This window comes from Lepidothrix coronata, unplaced genomic scaffold, assembly GCF_001604755.1.
Source record: "Lepidothrix coronata isolate B3197 unplaced genomic scaffold, Lepidothrix_coronata-1.0 Scaffold147, whole genome shotgun sequence".
Taxonomy (NCBI): Eukaryota; Metazoa; Chordata; class Aves; order Passeriformes; family Pipridae; genus Lepidothrix; species Lepidothrix coronata.
Window position 1 is genome coordinate 1,725,483 of NW_016690327.1, and position 20,250 is coordinate 1,745,732.

The 20,250-nt window shown below is 53.3% G+C and overlaps 1 protein-coding gene across 1 annotated transcript in view; it reads right to left on the reverse strand.

Moving 5' to 3' along the window:
• Window positions 1–20,250, reverse strand: part of GRIK3 (glutamate ionotropic receptor kainate type subunit 3) — a 95,623-nt gene that overhangs the window by 19,797 nt on the left and 55,576 nt on the right. Inside the window, exons 6-11 of the mRNA XM_017828426.1 lie at window positions 19,263–19,436; window positions 17,352–17,495; window positions 14,862–14,969; window positions 11,221–11,334; window positions 7,896–8,099; window positions 318–541 (exon numbers count right to left, since the gene is read on the reverse strand). Of these exons, the coding sequence (XP_017683915.1) occupies window positions 318–541; window positions 7,896–8,099; window positions 11,221–11,334; window positions 14,862–14,969; window positions 17,352–17,495; window positions 19,263–19,436 (968 nt within the window). The remainder of the gene's footprint in view (window positions 1–317; window positions 542–7,895; window positions 8,100–11,220; window positions 11,335–14,861; window positions 14,970–17,351; window positions 17,496–19,262; window positions 19,437–20,250) is intronic.

Here is a 20,250-nt window from a genome sequence, read left to right on the forward strand (position 1 = left end):
GAGCCAGGAGGGTGTGGGAGATGGAGCTCTGTGTCCAGGAGCCAGGAGGGTGTGGGAGATGGGGGCTGTGTCCAGGAGCCAGGAGAGGCTGGGGAGGGGTGTGAGCACTGACCGAACAGGACATGAATGGAGAATGACACAGAGCAGGAGAATTACCCTTCACGTACCGGGGAGGGGCTGATGAGATGGAAAGGCAGCAAAATTTCCAAAATCATGAAAAAAAGTGCATTTTAAAATTCCTTCCTACTGGCAGTGTGTGAGAGCAAGCAGCCCCGAGGGGATCCCAGTGGTGACACGGGTTTGGTGTGTCCCCTTACCTGGCTATGACAAAGAGCACACAGCTGACCCCCAGGTAGGCGAGGAGGATGTACATCCAGATGTCGGGAGAGAGGGGGTTGAGGAAGGAGAACACGCTGGGGTTGGTCCCGTTGGGTTTCCGGTACAGGATGCTGACCCCCAGGGTCATGAAGGGCTTGGAGAAGTCAATGGCTTTCTCCCGGACGTGGGTGATGGTGAGAGGAGCCACGGCCAGGTCAGCTTTCTGTGAGCAGCACAGAGGGAGGGGACAGGGCGAGAAGGAAAGGAGGAGTTAGAAGCTGAGGTGTTTCCATTTCCTCAGAGACACCTACAGCCCTCACACAGCAGAAATGGGCCAAAAAGTGCCCCAAGTGCAGCCTTGGGGTTCCCCCCTCCTGTTGCACTTGGGGACATGTGCGCTGTGAAATACAGCTGTGGGGTGTATGATTTGTGCTGTGAAACAGTGCAGCCAAAGGGAGGTGTGACAGCCTCTGCAGCTCTGCTAAACTGGTCAGAAAAATTGGATTTTGTGGTGTTACAGTGTCAGTGACCCTCGCTGTGCTGCTCCTCACTCTAAGCAGAGAGCAGCTGTGTGTAAACCCGCCGTGGCAGGGGTGGGTTGTTGTTGTTGTCCTTCCTTTCATGCTGCTTTACTGATTTCTGCACTAATTCAGCGAGTGACCACATACACCCTATTGGTTCAGAGCTGTGTTCATTCCTCTCACTGAATATTCACCCGGGTTCTTAAAAAAGCCACAAGAAAATACATCCAAGGCTTTCTCAATGTCACCCGCCTTGCCTGGGCTTTGCAAGCCACTCTTTGGGATTGTGGACTTCCGAGGAAATGCAGGCACATAAATTATAGCTCTGAAGTTGAGCAGAACCTCCCCCCGTGCCAGGAGCTCGTGCGAGATTTATTTAACATCTGGTTCTGAAAATTAAAATTCTGAATTACCCATGAGTGATAATTACCTAGAGATGGAGTGAATTTGTCATTACTCACAAAGTGTAAATCAATATTAGCTGGAACATGCTTTGCTCCAGCAGGAACTGGGGGTTCACTGTAGGAACTGGAGCAGATCCCTGGCCTGTGCTGGGGGGGAAGCTCAGGTTAATGGTCTCGTTTGGCCTTCCAAATCTGTGATGAAAGTCAGTGGAATATTTTTAAACAGAGGAATCTGGGCCTTTTACTCTAAGAGTCGTCTCCACAAGAGCTGTTGTCCATTACCCAGGTGTGTGTATGTGTGAAAGGGATCCCCTCTCCAACGAGTGCAGCCTCAGAGGGCCTGAACAGAAGAGCTTCAGGAATTCTGTAACAAGGGTAAAAGGGATGTATTTTGTTCTAACATGGTTCTCCAGCTGCGCCCTGGTTGGTTCCCTTTCCTTCTCACTTTCCAAATGGAAATAGGTTTTTAAACCAGATTGGTACAGAAACAGCCCATTTCAGTCACTGGCACTTGTCAAAACTTGGGGAAAATGGGAACAATATTTTCCAGGTGAGCCTGCTGTGCCACCTGTGGTTGTGGTGACATGGGTGGAGGCTGAAGGACAGGGGTTTGGAAGTGGACAGACAGTGGTGGCTGCTCAGCCTGAGGTGGGAACGTTCTGCATCCTTGGGACCGTCCTGGCAGCTTTGGAGCTCGGCTGCTCCCCCAACCTCACAGCACACCTGGGAATTTTGGCTTGGTGCTCCCCACAGTCACAAGGCAGAAATGCAAAAGAAATGCAGCGTTTTCCCTCCTCCATCACTTCTGTGTGGGTGTCCTGACTCACCAGGGAAAAGCGAAGGAGATGTTGAAGGATTTGGCTCCGAGTTTTTCTGAAGGAGGGAACAAACGAGCAGTTCTGCGGCCAGAGCTCGCTGGCCAAGGGACGGGCTGAAGGATCCTCAGCCAAATTTGTCACAATGGTACAGTGAGCAAAGGAACAGCCTGGAGTTTGTGCTTTGCCACGGAAAATGAAGAGAGGGAAATCTGCATGGACACCCAGGGATCCAACTGCTTTTAGTGCAGAAATAAAATTTTCCTGTGTCGTTCCATCGGTTCCTGAGATGTGCTCCCAGCCCGTGTCCTTGCAGGGAATGTCACACGCAGGCAGGACGGAGCATGGATTTGGGAGCCCGGGCTGGGGTGTGTCCTGAGCAATTAGAGGCAGTGCAGGGCTGCAGTTCCATATCCTTTTTATCAATGCAGATCTTTCTGAAGGTGGCCTCTAATTAAAGGTTTGCTGACGGAGAGGATCTAAATCAAACCCACCAAGGATGAAGCTTTGATTTGTCGTGCTCTGACGTTCCAAACCGGGCAGTCAATTACCAGGCTCTGGCTGCTTCCTTCACTCAGCCCTGACTCTTGTGCTGTTGCACAGTCAGGTGGATTTTATTGAAAATGAGGAATTAGAGCAAGTGCCAGTGGCTTAAAGGCCCTTGTCCAGCAAAACCACTTAAGCCCATGCCTCTTTTCCTGGAGCTTGCGCGCCTTCCAGGCGCTGTACATGTTCTTAAGTGTTCTGCTGAATTGAGGCCAAAAAGATGAATTTTGCCGAGGCAGCTACACACCAAATGCAGACACTTCCCCAGCCCACCTCGAAGGGTTGGATCTCCTCATTCCCCCAGTTACAGCATTTTCACTTGGCTGGAACGGCTGCGGGTTCACCGGGCGTTCAGCACAGGGACAGTCACATTGGCTGCACAGATGCTTGGCTTTTATCAGAAAATGCCAAACCTTATCTCCAAGTTCTCAGCTATCAGGGGGATGTGGCCTGTGGGTCAGAAGAGCTCTCGCACAGCTGTGGTCACTGTGGGAATCCTGCAGTGCCTGACCTTGGCCGGAGCCGGGCCGGGGGTGAGGGCTGGTCATGGCAGAGCCCAACAGTGTGAGCACCCAGACAAATATTTATCCAGGAAAATAAGCTGCCTCTGTGCTTATTTTGCCAACCTGCCTTAGGTATTTACATAAACTAATCATGTGTGTGTTGCCTGAGAGACAGAAATAGTGTGTGTTTTACTGCTTTAATTGTTATCCAGGTGTCTGTCTGGCAGCACCGACACCGTCCTCCCTTGGTCCCTCTTGCCAGTGCCAGTGCTGGGCCTTCTGTACTGGGTTCCATCTCTGTCCCCTCCCTGCTCTGCTCGCTTGGCTGCTGTGCCCTGCTCCTGCTCCCTGTGCCCAGATGAGGGGCTGCTGCTGGGGAGGTGTGGGAGTGCTCTGTGGGAGCCCTGAGCCTGCCCGGGGACAGGGGAACACTCATGGGAGCAGCGATGCTCCAGGGAAGCAGGGTTGGTGTTAACTGTCTGACTCCTCCGGCTCTTAACGGCTGCTCTGGCAATCTCAGTCCTCATTTAGACATCATTTTTGTCACTGAATTTATTCAATATCAGTGGTGATTTAAGAACAGATGTCGGCAGGGAAAACCTTGCTGTGAGCTGAAGAGGAGGAATGAGAGCCATGAAGTCCTGTTTGGGCTCTTGTAATCTTCACTTTAAGGAAGTTCTTCAGAGCTGGAGCTGCCATTAATTGTACCTGAGGGATGTGAAGCTGAAAGATCTCGGTGAGAATGGCTATACTGTGAGAGACAAGTCCTATCCTAGGGATTCCTGGCAGATGAACCAGCCAGGGAGGGGCAGGCAGGTCCAGAGACACCTGCAGAGACATGCAGAGAACTCGGGCTCCCAACATCCACTTCAGTGCTTCACCTGATCCCTGAATAGGACCCAGTTGTGAATCCACCCAGTTAACGATCTCAGCACAAAAGGAAAAGCTGCTCTGGCTTATTTCCATCCCCTCCCCAATGCTGAGGTCCTGCAGTGTCTAAACAAGAGGTGGAGGGCACTTCATCCAGTGAAACTGTTTTTTCCCCTATTCCTGGCTCCGTGGCTTCCAAACAAAGGCTCAGTTCACGACACTTGAGATGAACCTCCACCGGTGCAGGAGCGTTAATGGGGAGCTGGCAGTGTGCTGCAATATGTATTTCTGCCAGAATCTGCTGTCAGTAAATGTCCACTTCTTGTGAAAGTGTTAAATCAACCATCAGGAATCGTCCCTAAGGATGGATATTACATCTCCTCTACAGTTACCATTGGCAGGGATTTCCATTAGAGACCCTGGTATTTTCCATACCTGTTTTATTCCCACCTGAAGTTTCAGATTGAATGGCAATTTGATGTGCACCGTTTCAGCAGAAGACAAGTTTTATTTGTGAACAAGTTTGTGCAAAATGTCCAGAACAACTCATTCTGCTGGTTTTATGGGATCCTGCCCACAAACAATAAGGGAAGATTTGCAGGCGTTGCTTTGCCAGACAACTGGAATTTATAAATCAGAACGGATGGGCCACGGTGTGCAGTGGAGCTTTGCTTGTATCAGTAATAATTTCTATGAATAAACATCAATAGCAGTTCACTGCTGCTGAAAGGAGGAGGTTTGGCAGTCATCAAGTTCCCTGTTTGTTATGGATAAAGGGCTTGGGAGCTTCTCTGCATCACCTGGGTGCCCCAGACCTGCCTGAATACCCAAGTTCAGCTCTCACAGCCCTTCTGATGAAGGTTTCTCTGCAGGAATGGCCAGAGCGGTGACAATAACCAGCAGACTGGCGAGGGGAGAGGTTAGTTCTCCAGGGAATGGGCTGAACTCCCTCAAAACAGGGATTTTTTTCTGCTGAGGACGAGCAGCAGATGAAAGGCAGCGGGGCAGGGCTGTTGCGTTCAGCTGCACGAGGCACCTGGCAGACAGGGTCGTGCTGTGCCTGCTCTGATTGCTGTTGCTTTTCCTGTTTATGCTTAAGGCCAGACTAGAAACGCAGGGATTTTACAAAGGATCATAGCCCAAGGCATCCCTGCCTGTGGCCAGGCATGTCTGGATCAGAGAGCAGAGGGGAGGGGAGGATGCGTGACTGTGCCAGCCGAGAGCCCTCGCTGTGTAAACACCTCTCCTGCACGGGCCTGATTTGCCCTCTGGGAGCCTGATTTACCCCCTGGGTGCTGGCACCCACCCCTCAGACACTGCTCTCGTCACCCCCCGGGCTGCCCTTGCCCAGCTCCTCTCGGGTGCCTCTCCCAGCCCAGCCAAGGCCATCCCGAGGGACCGGCTGCCCCTTCCCTGCCCATCTTCTCCAGGTTTCAGCCTCGGATCAGGCTATTCCTGGCATGCAGAATCTGCCACTCCCAGGGCTCCCAGGCTCTCTGAGCAACAACAATCACCATTTTAGCCTCTCATTGCACCCCAGGAGGACCCCCTGCTCTGCCCAGGCCGTTCTGTGAGCCCACCCCAGCTCAGCCCACCTGCATCCCAGCAGTCCTGGGGGCTCCATCTCCTGAGTTAAGTGGGTCTTCAGCACATACTTAATCCTGGCCTGGCTGTTTGGAACTCACAACATCCTACCTGCTTTATTGTCCCACCTGAAGGATCCCCATTGGTTTATGGAAGGGGACACTGAACATGGAGGAAAGCCAGCCCAGATAACAAATTCTCAGTGTGGGCAGCCCTGTTTTCATCACCACAGCTCTATTTGAATGCTGTCTGCAACACTTTTCCTCCTGGGTGTGAAATAAACTTGAACTTGCCCGTTGCAGTGTCCATGGGTTGTTCCTTTCCCCACACCATGGGAAGATGCTGCCGAGGAAGGGCCCATCTGGTTGCAATTTCACTTTTTAAAGCTTTACATAAACACTGCTGTAAAAAGCAATGACATGCAGATCAGGGAACTACTAGCTTCGTGTGGGGCCTCAGCAGTGTCATCAGCCCCTGCAGACACAAGTCAGCCTCACAGGACAGAGTGCAGAGCTCCACCTCTGCCAGAGCACACCTTACAAGAAGAGGGGATTTGGTCCTTTCCGGCTGCTCTGTGTTAATCTGCTTTTTAAATAGTTATCCAAGAAACACCACAGTGCAGGCTGACCGTAAATTTTGTGTTAGTTAATGAGGTTGTTCCCCAAACCTTCTGCTTCATTTAGCTGTCCACAGCTCTGGGAATGGCTGAAGCCCCCAGGGCCCTGTGGCATCTTGCAGGACAGTGGAGGTGACACAGTTTGGGCTCAGTGACTGTGGCTGCTATTCCCTGTATCTTATTTCCTGCTTTGAAGGGATTTGCTCCTTCCAACCCTGGCGCTGCAGCCTCTGCAGTGAGAGCCCCATCCCTGCTCCGGCAGCGGGTGTGGGGTGGCAGGAGCTGTGTCCCGGGGGGCTCTGCCAGGGGCACAGTGGGCACTGGGCGTTGGTTGGGATCTGTGTCACACACATCACCGGGAGCACAAAGCGCCAGCCCTTCCGCTGGGACACTGTCGGTGTGACAGGCAAGGCTGTTGTGTAAGAGGCTATAAAATCTGTATTCTCAGCTGCATGGAGCTTTCCAGAAGCAGACCCAGCAGGGCAGGTTTGCACAGGCGGTGGGATATTCCCCTGTGAGGCAGTGTCCTGCTCCCCAGGGCTGTCCCCACGTGCCCTTGCCGTGCTCCTGCTCCCCGGGCGAGCGCTGCAGTGCCCGCTGCAAACTGACTGTCACCGTGTCCCTGTAAGGGACATAATCATTATCGTCTGCATTTTACAGATGGAGGAAGCATTGCACAGAAGCAACTTGTCCAATGTCATTTAGGGCAGATGAGGCAGATCCGAAGCCCAGCCCTGCTCCCGAGCCAGCCCCAGCTCTGCACGCAGTGACTCACCCAGCAAACACGTTCCTCCCCCAGGAACTGTACCCCATGCTATGGGTGGGGGATTATTTTTGTGTCTTTGCTGCCTAGGCCTTGGGCTCAGAATGTAGCCAGGAGCTGGAGAGGTGGTCCCAGGGCTGCCCCAGTGGAGCAGGACATTGCCATTCAGGAGGAGAGCACAGTGTTACAGCTCTTGCCCTGCCTGTACTGTGGAGAGGAGAGAGGAATTTTGTCCTCAGCTTTTCTTCCAGAGACCTTCTCTGGGAATCAGATATTCATAAAAACCCCAGCTTTCCTCACCTCCCTAACTGGACTCCTGGGATCACAGGATGTGCTGGAGGCAAGATATCTAATTAGGGAACTGAGCAGGCTCTGGCCGCGAGTGGCGGTTTCAGCCTCGGTGACGTTGTGGTGGCTGCGGGAGCGAAGCTGTCCCTGCAGGGTCCCTGCTGCTTAATGGGCTTTTGGAAGTGGCCACAGAAGGAGAAGCACAGCTGCTGTGTGGCAGAGGGAGCTTTGTGTCCCAGGAGACTTTAGAAAATAAGTTGCTTTTATAGAAAATAAAAAATTAAACTGTCCAGTGCACACCTGCTCCTGCAGTCTGGATACCTCCTCTGGACTGGGCTGGCCTGTGTCTGGGACATGCCTGGGGTCCCCAAGCCTCCTTGGTGCTGTGCCCTGGCCCATGTTTGTCCTTGGGAGCCACAGAGCCCATTTCTGAGCAGTGAGAATGGCTGTTTTCAGGAGTTCCAAGGGAATGTTTGGAGGAGCCAGACACAAAGATGCTTTCCTGACAGCTGATGTGACATGGAGCCAGGCAGGGTCAGGAGCTCGCTGTGGGTGTCCCGAGCCAGCGAGCAGTGGTCTGTGTCCCACCCCAGCCAGCCAGCCCTGGGGCCAGCCCGGGGCCAGCCCGGCACAGCTGCCCCTGGCACTGCCCTGGGGCCTCACTCACGTGGTCGATGAGCTCCTTGATCATGCCATTCCACTGCCCCTTCTCGTCCTGCGCCCCGTACTTCCCGTCCTCCACCAGCCGGATCTCGTAGGAGAAGCCCAGGATGATGGCCAGCTCCTTGAGCAGGTCGATGCAGTAGCCCTCGAAGCGGTCGTTCCCAAACAGGGCTGTGTCGGACTTTCGGAACATGACAAAGGGCTCCTCCTGCATCAGGGGAGGCAGAAAGTCCCCGTCAGGGTCAGCTGGAGGCAGGGCCACCCCTGTGGGTCAGCCCGAGCCACCGGGCACCAGCTCTTCAGGCAGGGCTGGCACCGTGACATGTCGAGAATAAATTAACTTTGCACAGCACATCAGCTAATTAGCAACCTTGTTTACCCCACAAAATTTAATTTTGTCTCTCTGAGCAGCCAACTGTTTTCCATTTGGTAGGATTTCAGGGAGAAAAATAACCATTTCATGCTCTGAAAATGAAGTGTTAGAAACAGTAAAAGAGGGGGAGGACAAACTCACCCCTGAGTCCTGCACCCAGGAGCTGCAGTGAGCAGGGGACTGGTGGGTGAAATTCGGGGTGAGGGAGCTGTGCATGGCTGGGGCCACCCCAAAACGTCCCCCATTCAGCTCGTGTTGCTCTGTGCTGGCACCACCTGATGGATACGGGGCCCTGCTGCTGCCCAGGGAAGCTCTGTGCCTGTGCTGCAGGTACAGCTGCCCTGGCAGGGCTGGGGGTGCAGAACCACGGCAGAGCTGAGCCCCAGCACAGGGGAGGCAGAAGTACTCTGTGACCTGTGGGTCTGTCCCCTCCAGCAGGGGCACACGAGGTCACACAGTGAAGTCCAGAGCCCGTTGGTGACTCTCAGGCTTGGGCAGCCACCGAGGACGAGGGACACTGGGGAGCCCGAGGGAAAAACGTGTGGAGGACAGATGGAAATGGGAAAGGATGGTGGGCAGCAGGCAAGGGCTGGAAGGCAAGTGGAGGGTGAAGCATCTACAGCAGCGAGACTCAAATCGGGGGTGTCTGCAGGGCTCCTGCCCTTGCTGGGGTGGCCAGCGCGGGGAGGGCTCGTGCTTTGCTCTGGTGACCAGCCCCTGTGGGATTGCTCAGGGATGGGGGGCTTGAGGAGGTGGGAGGGGAGGTCTGGAGCCCTGGTTAGAGCTGGGCTTGGTGGGGGTGGGCATCCTGCCCAGGGTGTGCTCCAGGGAGGGGCTCAGGGCCCAGAGTGGGACTGTGCCAGCCTGGAGGCTGCTGGTTCTGGTCACCTGCCAGCCCTGCCCTCTGCCTCGGGACCTGTGTGCCCCTGGAGGGGACAGGGGGCCCGTCTGGCCTCGCAGCAGGGTCGGGGGGGACGTGGGAGCGCCTGAACCCCACTTGCAGAGTTCTAAAGCCCGACTGATCTCATCCCACGCGTGGAGCTCAGCCTGGCACGCGCAGCTCGGCTCAGTCCCGCTCTCCCCCGCCGCCTCCTCGGCTCTCTGCTCTGGAATTAGTGCTTTGTTTGGGAATCAGCTGAATCCATGGATCCTGATATAAATACACCGGCTCCAGAGCAGCCATAAAGCACTATTAATTTTGGGAAGCGCTGTAGGGATTACATACATATTTAACAGCCGAAGCACTGAACATTAGGACGCCACTCGCTTCAGTAATGTATCTCCAGGTCTCAAACATTTCCTAGGGGGTAATTCTGAACTCTGTGAACCACTTATTCACGGACTATTTCACAATTTATTACTGAAAATGGCCAGACATCCAATTCACAAGCTCTCTCGGTTTGCTAATCGATTTCTCAGTGAAGGTGCCCTCAATTTCATAACTTCACAGTTCCCATATTGCTTGGGGAGAGCAGTGCTGGCTGCTGGGGTAATATTTCTCTTCCAACAAGTCACTGCAATATGAGCAAAAGGGGAAAAAATAACCTTTCATGCTTTTCCTTTTAGAGGCTCCTCCTATGGCTTTTCTCCCGTCATTTACAGTAGTGCAGAAGTACAAAGGGGTGTTGCAAATGCAAATAACATTTAGGGTTGTACTTTATATTTTAGACTCCAGTATACGAAATGCAATTACTGCAGAACTCGGGTCTGAGCACGTTCCCTCCTCCTGCAGGCACAGGGATCACAGGGTGGCTGGGGCTCCAGGGTGGGTACCCCATGGCACGTGCCCAGGCCCACAATTAATGGGAACCGATATCACCCTGTGCCTTATGTAATTTGTAGATGCTCACAGAGCACGGGATGGAAATGCTGCCTGAAAAAAGCCTGTCCAGGGCAGATGGCTGACAGTCCCCTCCTGGCCCCATCCATGTGCATTATGGTGTGGCCTTTGAGGTGCAGGGAGTACCACAGCTCAGGCCCAGACCTTTCCACAGCCATGGAAATGTTTCATTGGAACAAATGCCATGTGGTGGATGGGAAGTTTGTTAGGAGGAGTGACTGATTTGCAAGGAGAGCTGCAGCAGCATCTGCCTTTGGCTCATGTTCTGCTTCCACTCTGCTCACCCCTTGCTGAGGGACACAATACCTCTGGTTTCAGCCCTTCTTCTGCCCTGGACCAGGCGTTCCCTTTCTGTGTTCCCCTCTGGGTACTCTCAGTCCTATTCCTTTCACGATACAAATCCCCACTTTATCAGGTCACATCCTCTTGGGAAGGGAAGGACGTTACAAGGGATCACACTGCTCTGGACTGGGGAATGCATCCCCACTGGCTCTGTTCTGTCTGTACCTTTATGTTCCCTGAAAACATGGAACATAAAAGGGCCAGAAAATTTCCCAAGGCAAGCCTGTAACTCAGCCCCATTTGGGGGCAGGTTGGCCAAGGGCTGATGTGTTTTGTTGCTTCCCAGTGACAAACCATGAACCATGTGGGACCTGATGCCACCAGTCATAATTCATTAGCTGGCCAATAAAACCTCATTGTGATCCAATGCCTGCTGTCAGATCCAATAGTGAGCAGGAGAACAGAATGCAGCACGGCGGGGGGAGCGGGGGAGACCCGGCAGTGAGCTGGATATCCCTGATATCCCTGATATCCAGGGACAGGGCACCCCAGAGCAGGAATAGGGCACCCCAGAGCAGGGACAGGGCACCCCAGAGCAGGGACAGGGCACTCTGGTGCAGGGACAGGACACTCTGGTGCAGGGACAGGGCATGCTGGTACAGGGACAGGGCACTCTGGTGCCCGGCTGAGCCCAGCCCTGTCGGGGCCTCTCCTGCAATCTGTGCTGGGGGCTGCGAGTTTTCAGAGGGGTTTTCAGAGGAGTTTTCAGAGGAGTTATCAGAGGTATGGGGTGTCCCTGAGGGGAAGGACAAGGACAGGAGGGCAGTCTCCTACCAGGACTGTGGTGACAATCAGAGATCTGTTGCTCAGCGAGTCTGTGACGTTCGGGCCTCGTCCTCTGGAGATTTCTGTGATGTTCAAACCGTCGGAAGGGCTCCAGGCTCCCACCTGAAACAAACCAAACCAAGGAGTGAACCCCCTCCTCACGTTCCTCAGTCCCTTTCTCGCATTCCTCGCTTGCTCCCAGCATCCTACTGGCCTGGAAGAGGGAAATTCCTTCTTTCATCTACAGTAAACAGCAGCAAAGCTGGAATTACCATCTCGTCTCACCCAAGAGAACCAACCCTTCAGCTGCAGGTCACTCCAGTGGCACTGGTTCCACAGTCCCTGTGCTGCTGCCAGCTCAGGGGCATGGGCAGAGACCAGAGACTGGAATTCTGGGGCTGAATGAATGAACAATTTGCAAAGGCATAGAGCAACAGTCAGACCCCACTAAAGAGTCAAATCTGGGCAAGGGTAAAGCACAACAGAAGAAGAATAACCACAAATCTGAGGTCATTTTCTTTCTTCTCTGTTACCCCACCGCTTTGCTTTGGTGAGGAGGATTAAAAATGACTCAAATAGCTCCACAGATCCCTGGAAGGAGCCATTCCTGCCCTCTGTGCCATCTGTGGGCATTTCTAACACATCCCTTGTCAGGGCCCTGGGCCACCCTTCAGGGAAGTGCCTCAGTCCTGGCAGCAAATCTGGAGGAAGGGATGGCAGCAGCCCTGCCCAGGCATGGCACAGGCACACCAGCTCCATTTCAGGTGCTCTGTTTCTCTCAAGCTGTCAAATTTAATAAATTATTAGACTTTGAAGAAGTCTATTGATCCAGAAATGCCAAACATGTCTCTATTTACCAGAAGTGATCTGGGCAGTGCTAAGCCTGTTAACCTGATCTCTGCAGGTGCAGGGGAGGCTCTGGGACAAACTTTGAAGGCAGGAGTGGATGAAGGACTGTGATGGGGAGAGAAAACGTCAGGAAGGCTGGAGGGATGTGGGGCTGCTGCCAGCAAACAGAGCGGGGTGGCCACAGAGCCAAACTGACAGCGAGAAAAAACCAAACCCCACCTGGAAATGGGAACAGAACGATCCATCTGTAGGGTCAAACTGCGAGGTGGGACGCGCAGAGAAGCCAAAGGCAGCCAGCTCAAACCACCGGGGAGCCAGCAGCTTCCCATCTTTTATTTATTACTGTTTTTAAGATTCTTCAGCCTCTTCAGCAGTCCAAGGGGAGAACTTGGTTTTACTGCATCCCCAGAAAGAGACTTTGTAATGAGCAATGCTGCCTGGCAAAAAAAAAGTGTCATAAATTCTAGAAGAGTTTCCACGAACTTTGTGAAAGGTTTTAAATATTTCAGGTAAAACTGAAGCAATCCCCCATCTCTGCCTTGGATCACACAACAGCTGCAATGTCAAAAAATTATTATTATTGTGAATGGGAAAGGAGAAGCAAGTCCAAGAGGCCCCAGATTGCTGCACTGCAGCTCCAGACACCTCTGCCTTGCTACGTTTTCTTTAAGAAAATTAAATACATGGCACTTAAGACCGAATTAATCAGTTTAAGATATTAAAAAAGGGGAGAAAAAGGAAAAAAGTGCATTAAGAGAACTGTGCGAGTCAGATAGTCAAACTACACGTAATTAGGTTTCGTTAATACTCCTGTAATCCCTGGAACATCCAGGAGCTATGAGAGAATCAGGGGTTCAGTCCTAAAGCTCAGCAAACATAAGCTGTGATACATAATGCACAATCCGGGTGGGATTTGTTTGTGGGCTGGTGTTTTGTTAGTTCAGATTAACTATTGACAGAATCCCTGCTTCAACAGAGATTTGACATCGATACTTTAAAACCCCTCTGGAGCTGACAGGAAGCTTTCAGAGAAATAATAGTGGGAGCTGTGAAATCTCTGAATTATTGGAGACAAAAGTTGACGGGGTGTGCAGGGGCCGTGTCGGGGTTTGGCGGCTTCCAGTGGGTTTGGTGTGACACAGATCTGCAGCAAATCCAGCTGGTGCCAGCTGGGAGGGGAGGGGGTTTGACAGGTGATGCTGCAGCTCTGCTGAACCTTTGGGTTCACGTGGTGTCAAGCACTGGCACGTTTTCTATTACCTGACCAACAGAGCTCTGCAGAGCGTCGGTGCTGCTGGGCTTGGAAAAGGCCTGTTTTATTTTTGGTTTAGACTCTAGGAACAAGGCTGCAAAGATCAGTTCTTGTGAGACGGTGGCATCTTCCCCCCTCCTTCCTTGGGGGTCACTGGGTTGATTTGAAATGTTTTCTTTATTCTGTATTTGACACCAAAAGCTCCCCACCCGCAGAGGGCTGTGGTGACCTTGTGCTGTGTTACCTTGTGCACGGAGCTGCTGCTGTGGGGGGAAGTGTGGCAGCAATTCCTGCCAAAGCCAAGGAAAACAAACCGGGGGGAAGGGGGATGGGGCACAGGCTGGAGGGTCCCCGGGAGCCTCGTGGTGCAGGATCCGTCCCCTCCAAATGGAGGGTTGATCCATGGCTGCCTCCAGCCCTGGGGCTGCCTCCCTGTGCCGAGTGATTAATTCCCTGGAAAAGTCACCTGTGCTCGTGGTCCATGTGCTGCAGAGTTAATTGAAACCCTCCCTGCTCCCGGCCGGGTGTCCCGTGGACACAGAACCTGTCACTGCCCAGAGGTGACAAGCCCAGCACTGTTCTGGCTGCCAGAGGCACTTTGTACCTGTTGGAAATCAGACTCTGCTCTAGAAGGGGCCTTGCTGCCCTGCCAACTTCCTCCTGTACAGGTGCGAGACACCTGTGGCAGAACGGGGACACAGAGTCATCACAGAGGGGTCAGATCAGAGAATTCCTTGGGAATCACAGTCCCGGCTGCTCCGGCCACTCACTGCTCTCTGTCTTCAACCAACTGATCTCACCTTGGAACCCACATTCTAAGGGCTTTAAGGCTTGCATGTTGCCTTTCTCTTTTCTTTTTTTTTTAAAGTATTTGAAGAAAAGGAAATTAAATCCTCAGGAACACCCAGGATCAGAGTTGTGCATCAGCCTCGTATTTCTGTGCCCAGAGGGGATTTGCTCTAATTTGGAGGATCCAAGGCTGCAGCCTTTTTGCCCTTGGCCCTCATGACCCCCTCAGCCAGCCAGGAAAAACCAAACTTTGCTGTTTTCCTTATTGTCCCTTAGGCAATAAAATAAACTACCCACTGCATCCTCCTGCGAAATCCAGGCTGGAATCAGCCGGTGCCATTCCCAAGCCTTGGGCAGGTTCACAGTGGGAATTCACACCAGGTGATGCTCCCCAGAGCTGTGGCCTCCTTGGCAAGAGCCAAGGGTTTGTGAGCCAGGCCAGCAAGAGGGAGTGGGACAGGAGATATTCCTGCCTGGCCTGGGCAGGGAAGGGTTACTGGATGCTCAGAAAGTTTCTTCTGCCTCTGTTATCCCAGGAAAGTGCTACAAGCACTTCTGCAATCTGTAATCCCACGCTCTGGCTTCAGGGCGAGTGAGTCATGGTTGAGGCGTGGAAAAGGATCTGAGAAATCCCACAAAGTGAATATCCTTTTATATAAACCCCAGAAACCTGGAATCAGTACAACGCCAACCATTTCTCTGCTGCTTGAGCACCAGGGTTTAGCCTCAGCCACATGCAGATAAGACAAGCCCTGCCTACCTTTTCGAGTCCGTCTTCTTTGAGGCTGATGATATCCAAATCAAAATCTGTCCGTAAACCACTGGTTTTATTGAAGACGATTCGTCCCGTTAATCCTTCCCACTGGGCCTGTGCAAGGGAGAAAAAGTAGCAGGGCTGTTACTTGGTATCATAAATAATCTTTTGCCCTCCACTGTATGTTCTTTTAATTAGTCCTTATGCTGGATCTTTCTCCCTAAAGAGCCTGATTAATTAATAATCCCCCCGTCACTGCTCAGGCTGCAGACGGAGCTGGAGATTTTCTTAACTCTCTTGCAGTCCTCGCTACAATTTCTGTTCGCACCTTTTGTGTTCACCAGCTGTTGCAGGATGTGATGACTCAGTAGAAAACACTGGTGTTTATCAGGGCATCCTTGTGGCTCTGTTTATCCTTGTGGTGCTGATAAAGGCTGGCTGCAGGAGCCGGCTCTGGGGCAGCTCCGCTCGAGTTCAGAAACAACCCCTTTGTGCACGAACCTACTGCTGCTTCCAAGGGGTGTGGAAGCTGAAATGGCCTGAACGCTTCCCTCTGTCCTTCCAGGTGGACAGTGGAGCAGAAGGGGCCAAGAGCTTGTCCGTGCAAGCAGGCTCTGTGGTTTGGAAACGGGCACAGGAGTCTGGGGGTGGGTGCTGCCGGAGTCCCTGGTTCACTCTTTGGCAGCACAAGGACGAGGCAGGTGCCCAGTGGGGCTGGAGACACCCTGTTCCTGGAGATTTTCAATGCTTGGCTGGCCAAGGTCCTGCACAGCCTGGTCTGACTGGGGAGCTCGTCCTGCTCAGAGCAGGACCTGAGGGTAAAGATGCCTAAATTTGATTTAACCAAAATTATTCTGGGATTCTGTTTCTCTCACACTGTAGACTTTGCAGCACCCCCAGAATTAATGTCTCTGATTTAGGAGGTGAGAGAGCCCCAGTACCAGCTGCTCCCAGTACCAGGAGGTGTGCAGTGCCTGTGCTGCCCCGGACAGTGCTGGCTGTGCTGGAGCACCATCCCGAGGGGATGCTCCCGTGGGAATGCCAGGCTGCTGCCACGATTTGCTGCTCTGCAGTCGCATCCCCAGCTGAGCCTCGGGCTGTCCCCCCTGCACAGCCCCGTGTGCTCCCCTCACTGGGAAACGTGTTTCCTTTATGGGTGGGGGAGCTTGAAATGTCCCCGTGTGATGGAAGTGGCACAGTGCATTCTCGGGGGAATGGCTGGCGTGTCTCCCAGCAGATCCGCTGCTCTGGCTCTCCCTCATTAATTCCTGAGGAGCAGCGACAGCCTGCTCCCAGCCTCACCCCCCCAGGAGTCCTGGGAGGGCTCGTGTTTGCTCACTTGGGCATGCAGGTGGTTTGCCTGTGGAGCCCCCCGGGAGCCAGGGAAAACACGGAATGTTTGCTGTGCCCAACTGGAGCAAACACAGCTGTGTGTGGAGCCCGGCAGCTCTGCGGGGCTGCACAGCCCGGCTGAGGACCCAGCCTGGGGCTGCTCTGGCCTCAGGAGTTTGGAGGGAGCAGTGCCGGTGTGTTTGGCTGCAGCAGGGAGGAGGCTGATCCCTGCAACGGGCTGACACGGTGCCAGAGAGGAAAACAACAGGCAGGCACTGGAGTGTGAGGCGCGGGGTGATTTGCAAAAGGAGCCAACCAAACAAATTATTTACACTCTGTTTTGGCAGCCAGCTGGAGTGATGCTCTGCAGAGGGAACAAAGCATGGAAAAGGAGAGAGAGGCAGGGAGAGGACAGATTCCATCCTCAGTGCCTGTTAAGGGAAAAGTTCATTCTCTCTCTGCAGTGGGAACTGTTCTCCTGTTCTCCTCCCTTGGCTCTGTGTGCTCCACGTACAGCTCTGGCAGTGCTGGGGTGGGCACAGTCTCATGGCACCGACGGCTCCGCTGGGCTCAGCAGGTGACACAGCAGCCAGACCACAGTAACGACTGACAGTGTCCTCTGCTCTTCTCTTTGAAAACTTCAAAGGGTTTTATACCCAGCCTATAAATGTGGCCCAGTCACACACCCGACACAGCAGCCAATCCCTTGTCTCACCATGGGAAGAGCCACAGGCGCCAAAGTTTAAAAAGCACTTGGGGTAAATAAGGGGTTTATCACAAAGAGGGCTCTCAGGGTGTGCAGTGTCTCCTCCCAGCTCTGCCTTTGTTATTCCCTAGGTGAGGGCTTGTTTTTGCAGACTGAGTGTGCACCCCAGGGCCAGTCTCAGTGACACATGGGAGGTTTCAGCTCCTAGGGGATGTTTTGGTGTGGCTGCATGGGTGTTATTTTGAAGGCAGAGGGTTTTTTTTTCTGGGTGCCCTTGGCAGCCTGGTGTGTGTCTGTGCTTCCACCCAGCTGTACCTGCCCGGGCAGGGGATGTTCCTAACCCCGGACCCGCCGAGCCTCCTCCCCCCATCCCCGTGCGGGCATCCCCAGCCAGGCCCCTCCTGCCGGGGAGGCTCTGCCTCAGTGGGAACTGCTGTGGTCACCAGCCACGCTTTTACCTCCTTGATGAAGTTCATGAAGCGGCCGCCGAACCTCCAGGCCTTGTGGCGGTGGCACTGCAGGGAGTTGACCGTCATCTGCGGGGCGCGCTGGTAGCACACGGACACCACGTGCACGGCGTCGTACAGCAGGGCAGCGTCTGTCTAAAGGGAGGGCAGCAGTAGGGTGGCCATAGTGGCCCCCGAGCCAGGGGGCACTCGGGGGGGGCCGTGAGGTGTCGTAGGAGAAGGTGGAACCCTCCCTGAGTTACCTCCTGCCAACACCCACAGACCCCAGGGTCCCTCTGTCCGTGTCCCACCGACTATCCCTTGGCTCTTTAGACCAAAAACTTGTAGTTCTGTCTAAAATCAGTGATTTTTAGAAGTGTCATTTGTCTGTGAGCAGCTATTCTGGTTGTTTCTTGCACATTTCCTGCTGTGGTGTCAAACAGGGAGGCAGCGATTTCTAAATGTAGAAGATAGTAACAGAGTTTTCCTATTGAGTCTGTTTTGTCTGAGTGCAAAAAAAACCTATATGAGAACATATTTTCCACACTATTTTATACATGGAAAAATAAGAAACAGGGATGTTAAATGGCTTGTTTATGGGCACAGAATTTTTCAAAAATGACCCAAACTGTCACCAAAATCAGGACCTTGTGAATTTGTAACATATTTCAGCATTTCAGTGATTTCAACTAGGGGGAACTTTTTTTTTCTTCCATGTAATATGATGGTTTTAGATTCAATTTGAGATGCCCTATCTCACGTCCAAACACTGATCAAGAGACTTGGATTTATTTTTCACTCCAGTGTGGTAAGACCTCCTAGTGAAAATGCATTATTTGCTGGCTTCACAGATCCACAAACCAGATGCGAGTGTAGCAGCATCATAATAAACCACAATAAACCAAAATAACATAGCAAATAACTGGGCAAACATCTAACAGGACGTAGCCATGGAGAATATCCTCCAGTGTTGGCAGCCATCCCCGTGACCTTCCCTTCCCTCAGCACCCGAGCATGAAGAGCAGGAGCCTGACCTGCCTCCGTGGGGGGGGTGAGGGCCACAGCAGGGACAGGCTTTGTGAATTTGGGGCTGGGGAAGAGCGGGGCAAGGACATGTCCAGGCAATTTCATGGGGAATTACAGACTGCAATGCCCAGCTGAGCCCTCGCCCCCGCTGGATGGACACCTGGCAAACACAAATCCAAGGCAGCTCCCTCTGGGGGAGCACTGGGGCTCAGCTGAGCAGGGGAGCCAGGGGGCTGTGTGGGCTCCTCCAACAACAAAAGGAACAGGAGGGATCCGAGCAGCCATTTCAAGGTGAAAGTCTGGGAGGCTGTGCCGCTGGCGGGGCTGGTGCTGGCAGAGCTGAAGGGAGGGAAGGAGGGAGCAGTCAGCAGTTGCGGGGTCGGGGACGGCCTGGCAGGGAAGACAGATGGGCGAGCAGGTGCTGTACCTTCCGAGCAGTAACTCAGCGGAGCAGAGCTGCCATCAGACCCTAAAAGGAGTCATCAAACTGCAGCACAACCCATCTCCGGGCACTGCTTTGGTGCTTTGTCCCTGCACCGACCTGAGCACTGCCTGGCTCAGCCCAGCTGGTGCTCCCAGCACAGACCAGTGCTGCTGCTCCCGGGGCTGAGGGGGGATGGCAGCCCCCGGGACAGGCCTGGCTGCCTCTGCTGGGGGCAGATCTGTTGGCAGCTGGGGCTGAGCAGGAGTGTTAACACAGCAGTGGGGCTCGGGCTCCACTGCCAGACTCGCTGCTTGGAGGGGCAGTTATTGCAGAAGGCAAGAAACTACCTCGGGGCAGATACCTGGGGTGAGTTCTTACTGGTGCAAGAGCCAATAAAAGTAACATTTAGGTCTTAATGACTGTTGCTGCCTTTCCTACCCCCAGCCCCCGTGCCCTGTTCGAACCTCCCGTACCATCATCACTCCATCGAGCAGCCCCAGCTCCGCCTTGGGCGCCGACTGCAGCCGCTCCATGGACCACTTCTCGATGATGGAGGACACGTGGGGGTTCTCCACGTTGAGGATCCGGAAGCCGGTCAGGTTCACCCCAGAGTAGCGATATGGTTCTAGGTCTAATGCATAAAGATCCTTAAAAGAGAGAAACCGGTTTAAACATTTTGTTTAGCTTTGTTTTGTTTGAGTTTTTTGCGTTGGTTCGTGTCTGTGTTTGGAGCGAGACAGCAGAGCACTCAGAAGGTGGGAGGGAGGACACATCCCTCAGGAATTCAGAGGATTGTGCCGTCTGTTGCCATCACTCTCTGCTTGCAGAGGCTTGGAGGTGTTGGTGGAATTTGGGTGCCGTATGTGCAGGTTCCCACACACACAGCGTAAGGGAACTCCTACCAAAGAGCCAAGAACTTGCTCTCTGCTTGAAAGAGACAAATAAATTGTGGGGAGAAAACCAGAATCACTGCCTGTGACCCTGAAAAAAGAGATTTGCGACCCAGGGAGGGAGGATAAGGCAGAACTCCTGTATCTGAAGCTCCTGGGGGCCTTTCCACGAAGGATTTGCTGGGAGTGCTGAAGCCCACGGGGTGCTGTGGATGACAGAGTCACTCTGAATGCAGAACACCAATTTGCAGACTATCAAAGAGGAACTAAGACGCATTTCTTGACATTCCGACCAGCCTACACAGTCTGCAGATGAATGAGGGTGCCCTTTATAGGATGTAAAGAGCCCAGAGCCAGGCAGTGCTCGGCTCTGCTGGCTGCTGGCCCGTGAGCATCGCTTGGCAGGCACTGAGGGGGCACTGGGGGGCACTGGGGGCACTGCTCTGGTGCAGCTCTGGGCTCTCCGCGTGTCTGAATATCAGCTTCAGTTCAGGGATTAACTGCAGTGCTCAGGAGCTAGTCTGAGTAGGCTGGGGTTGGACAGCAGGGCAGGAGCATGTCCAGCTGCTCT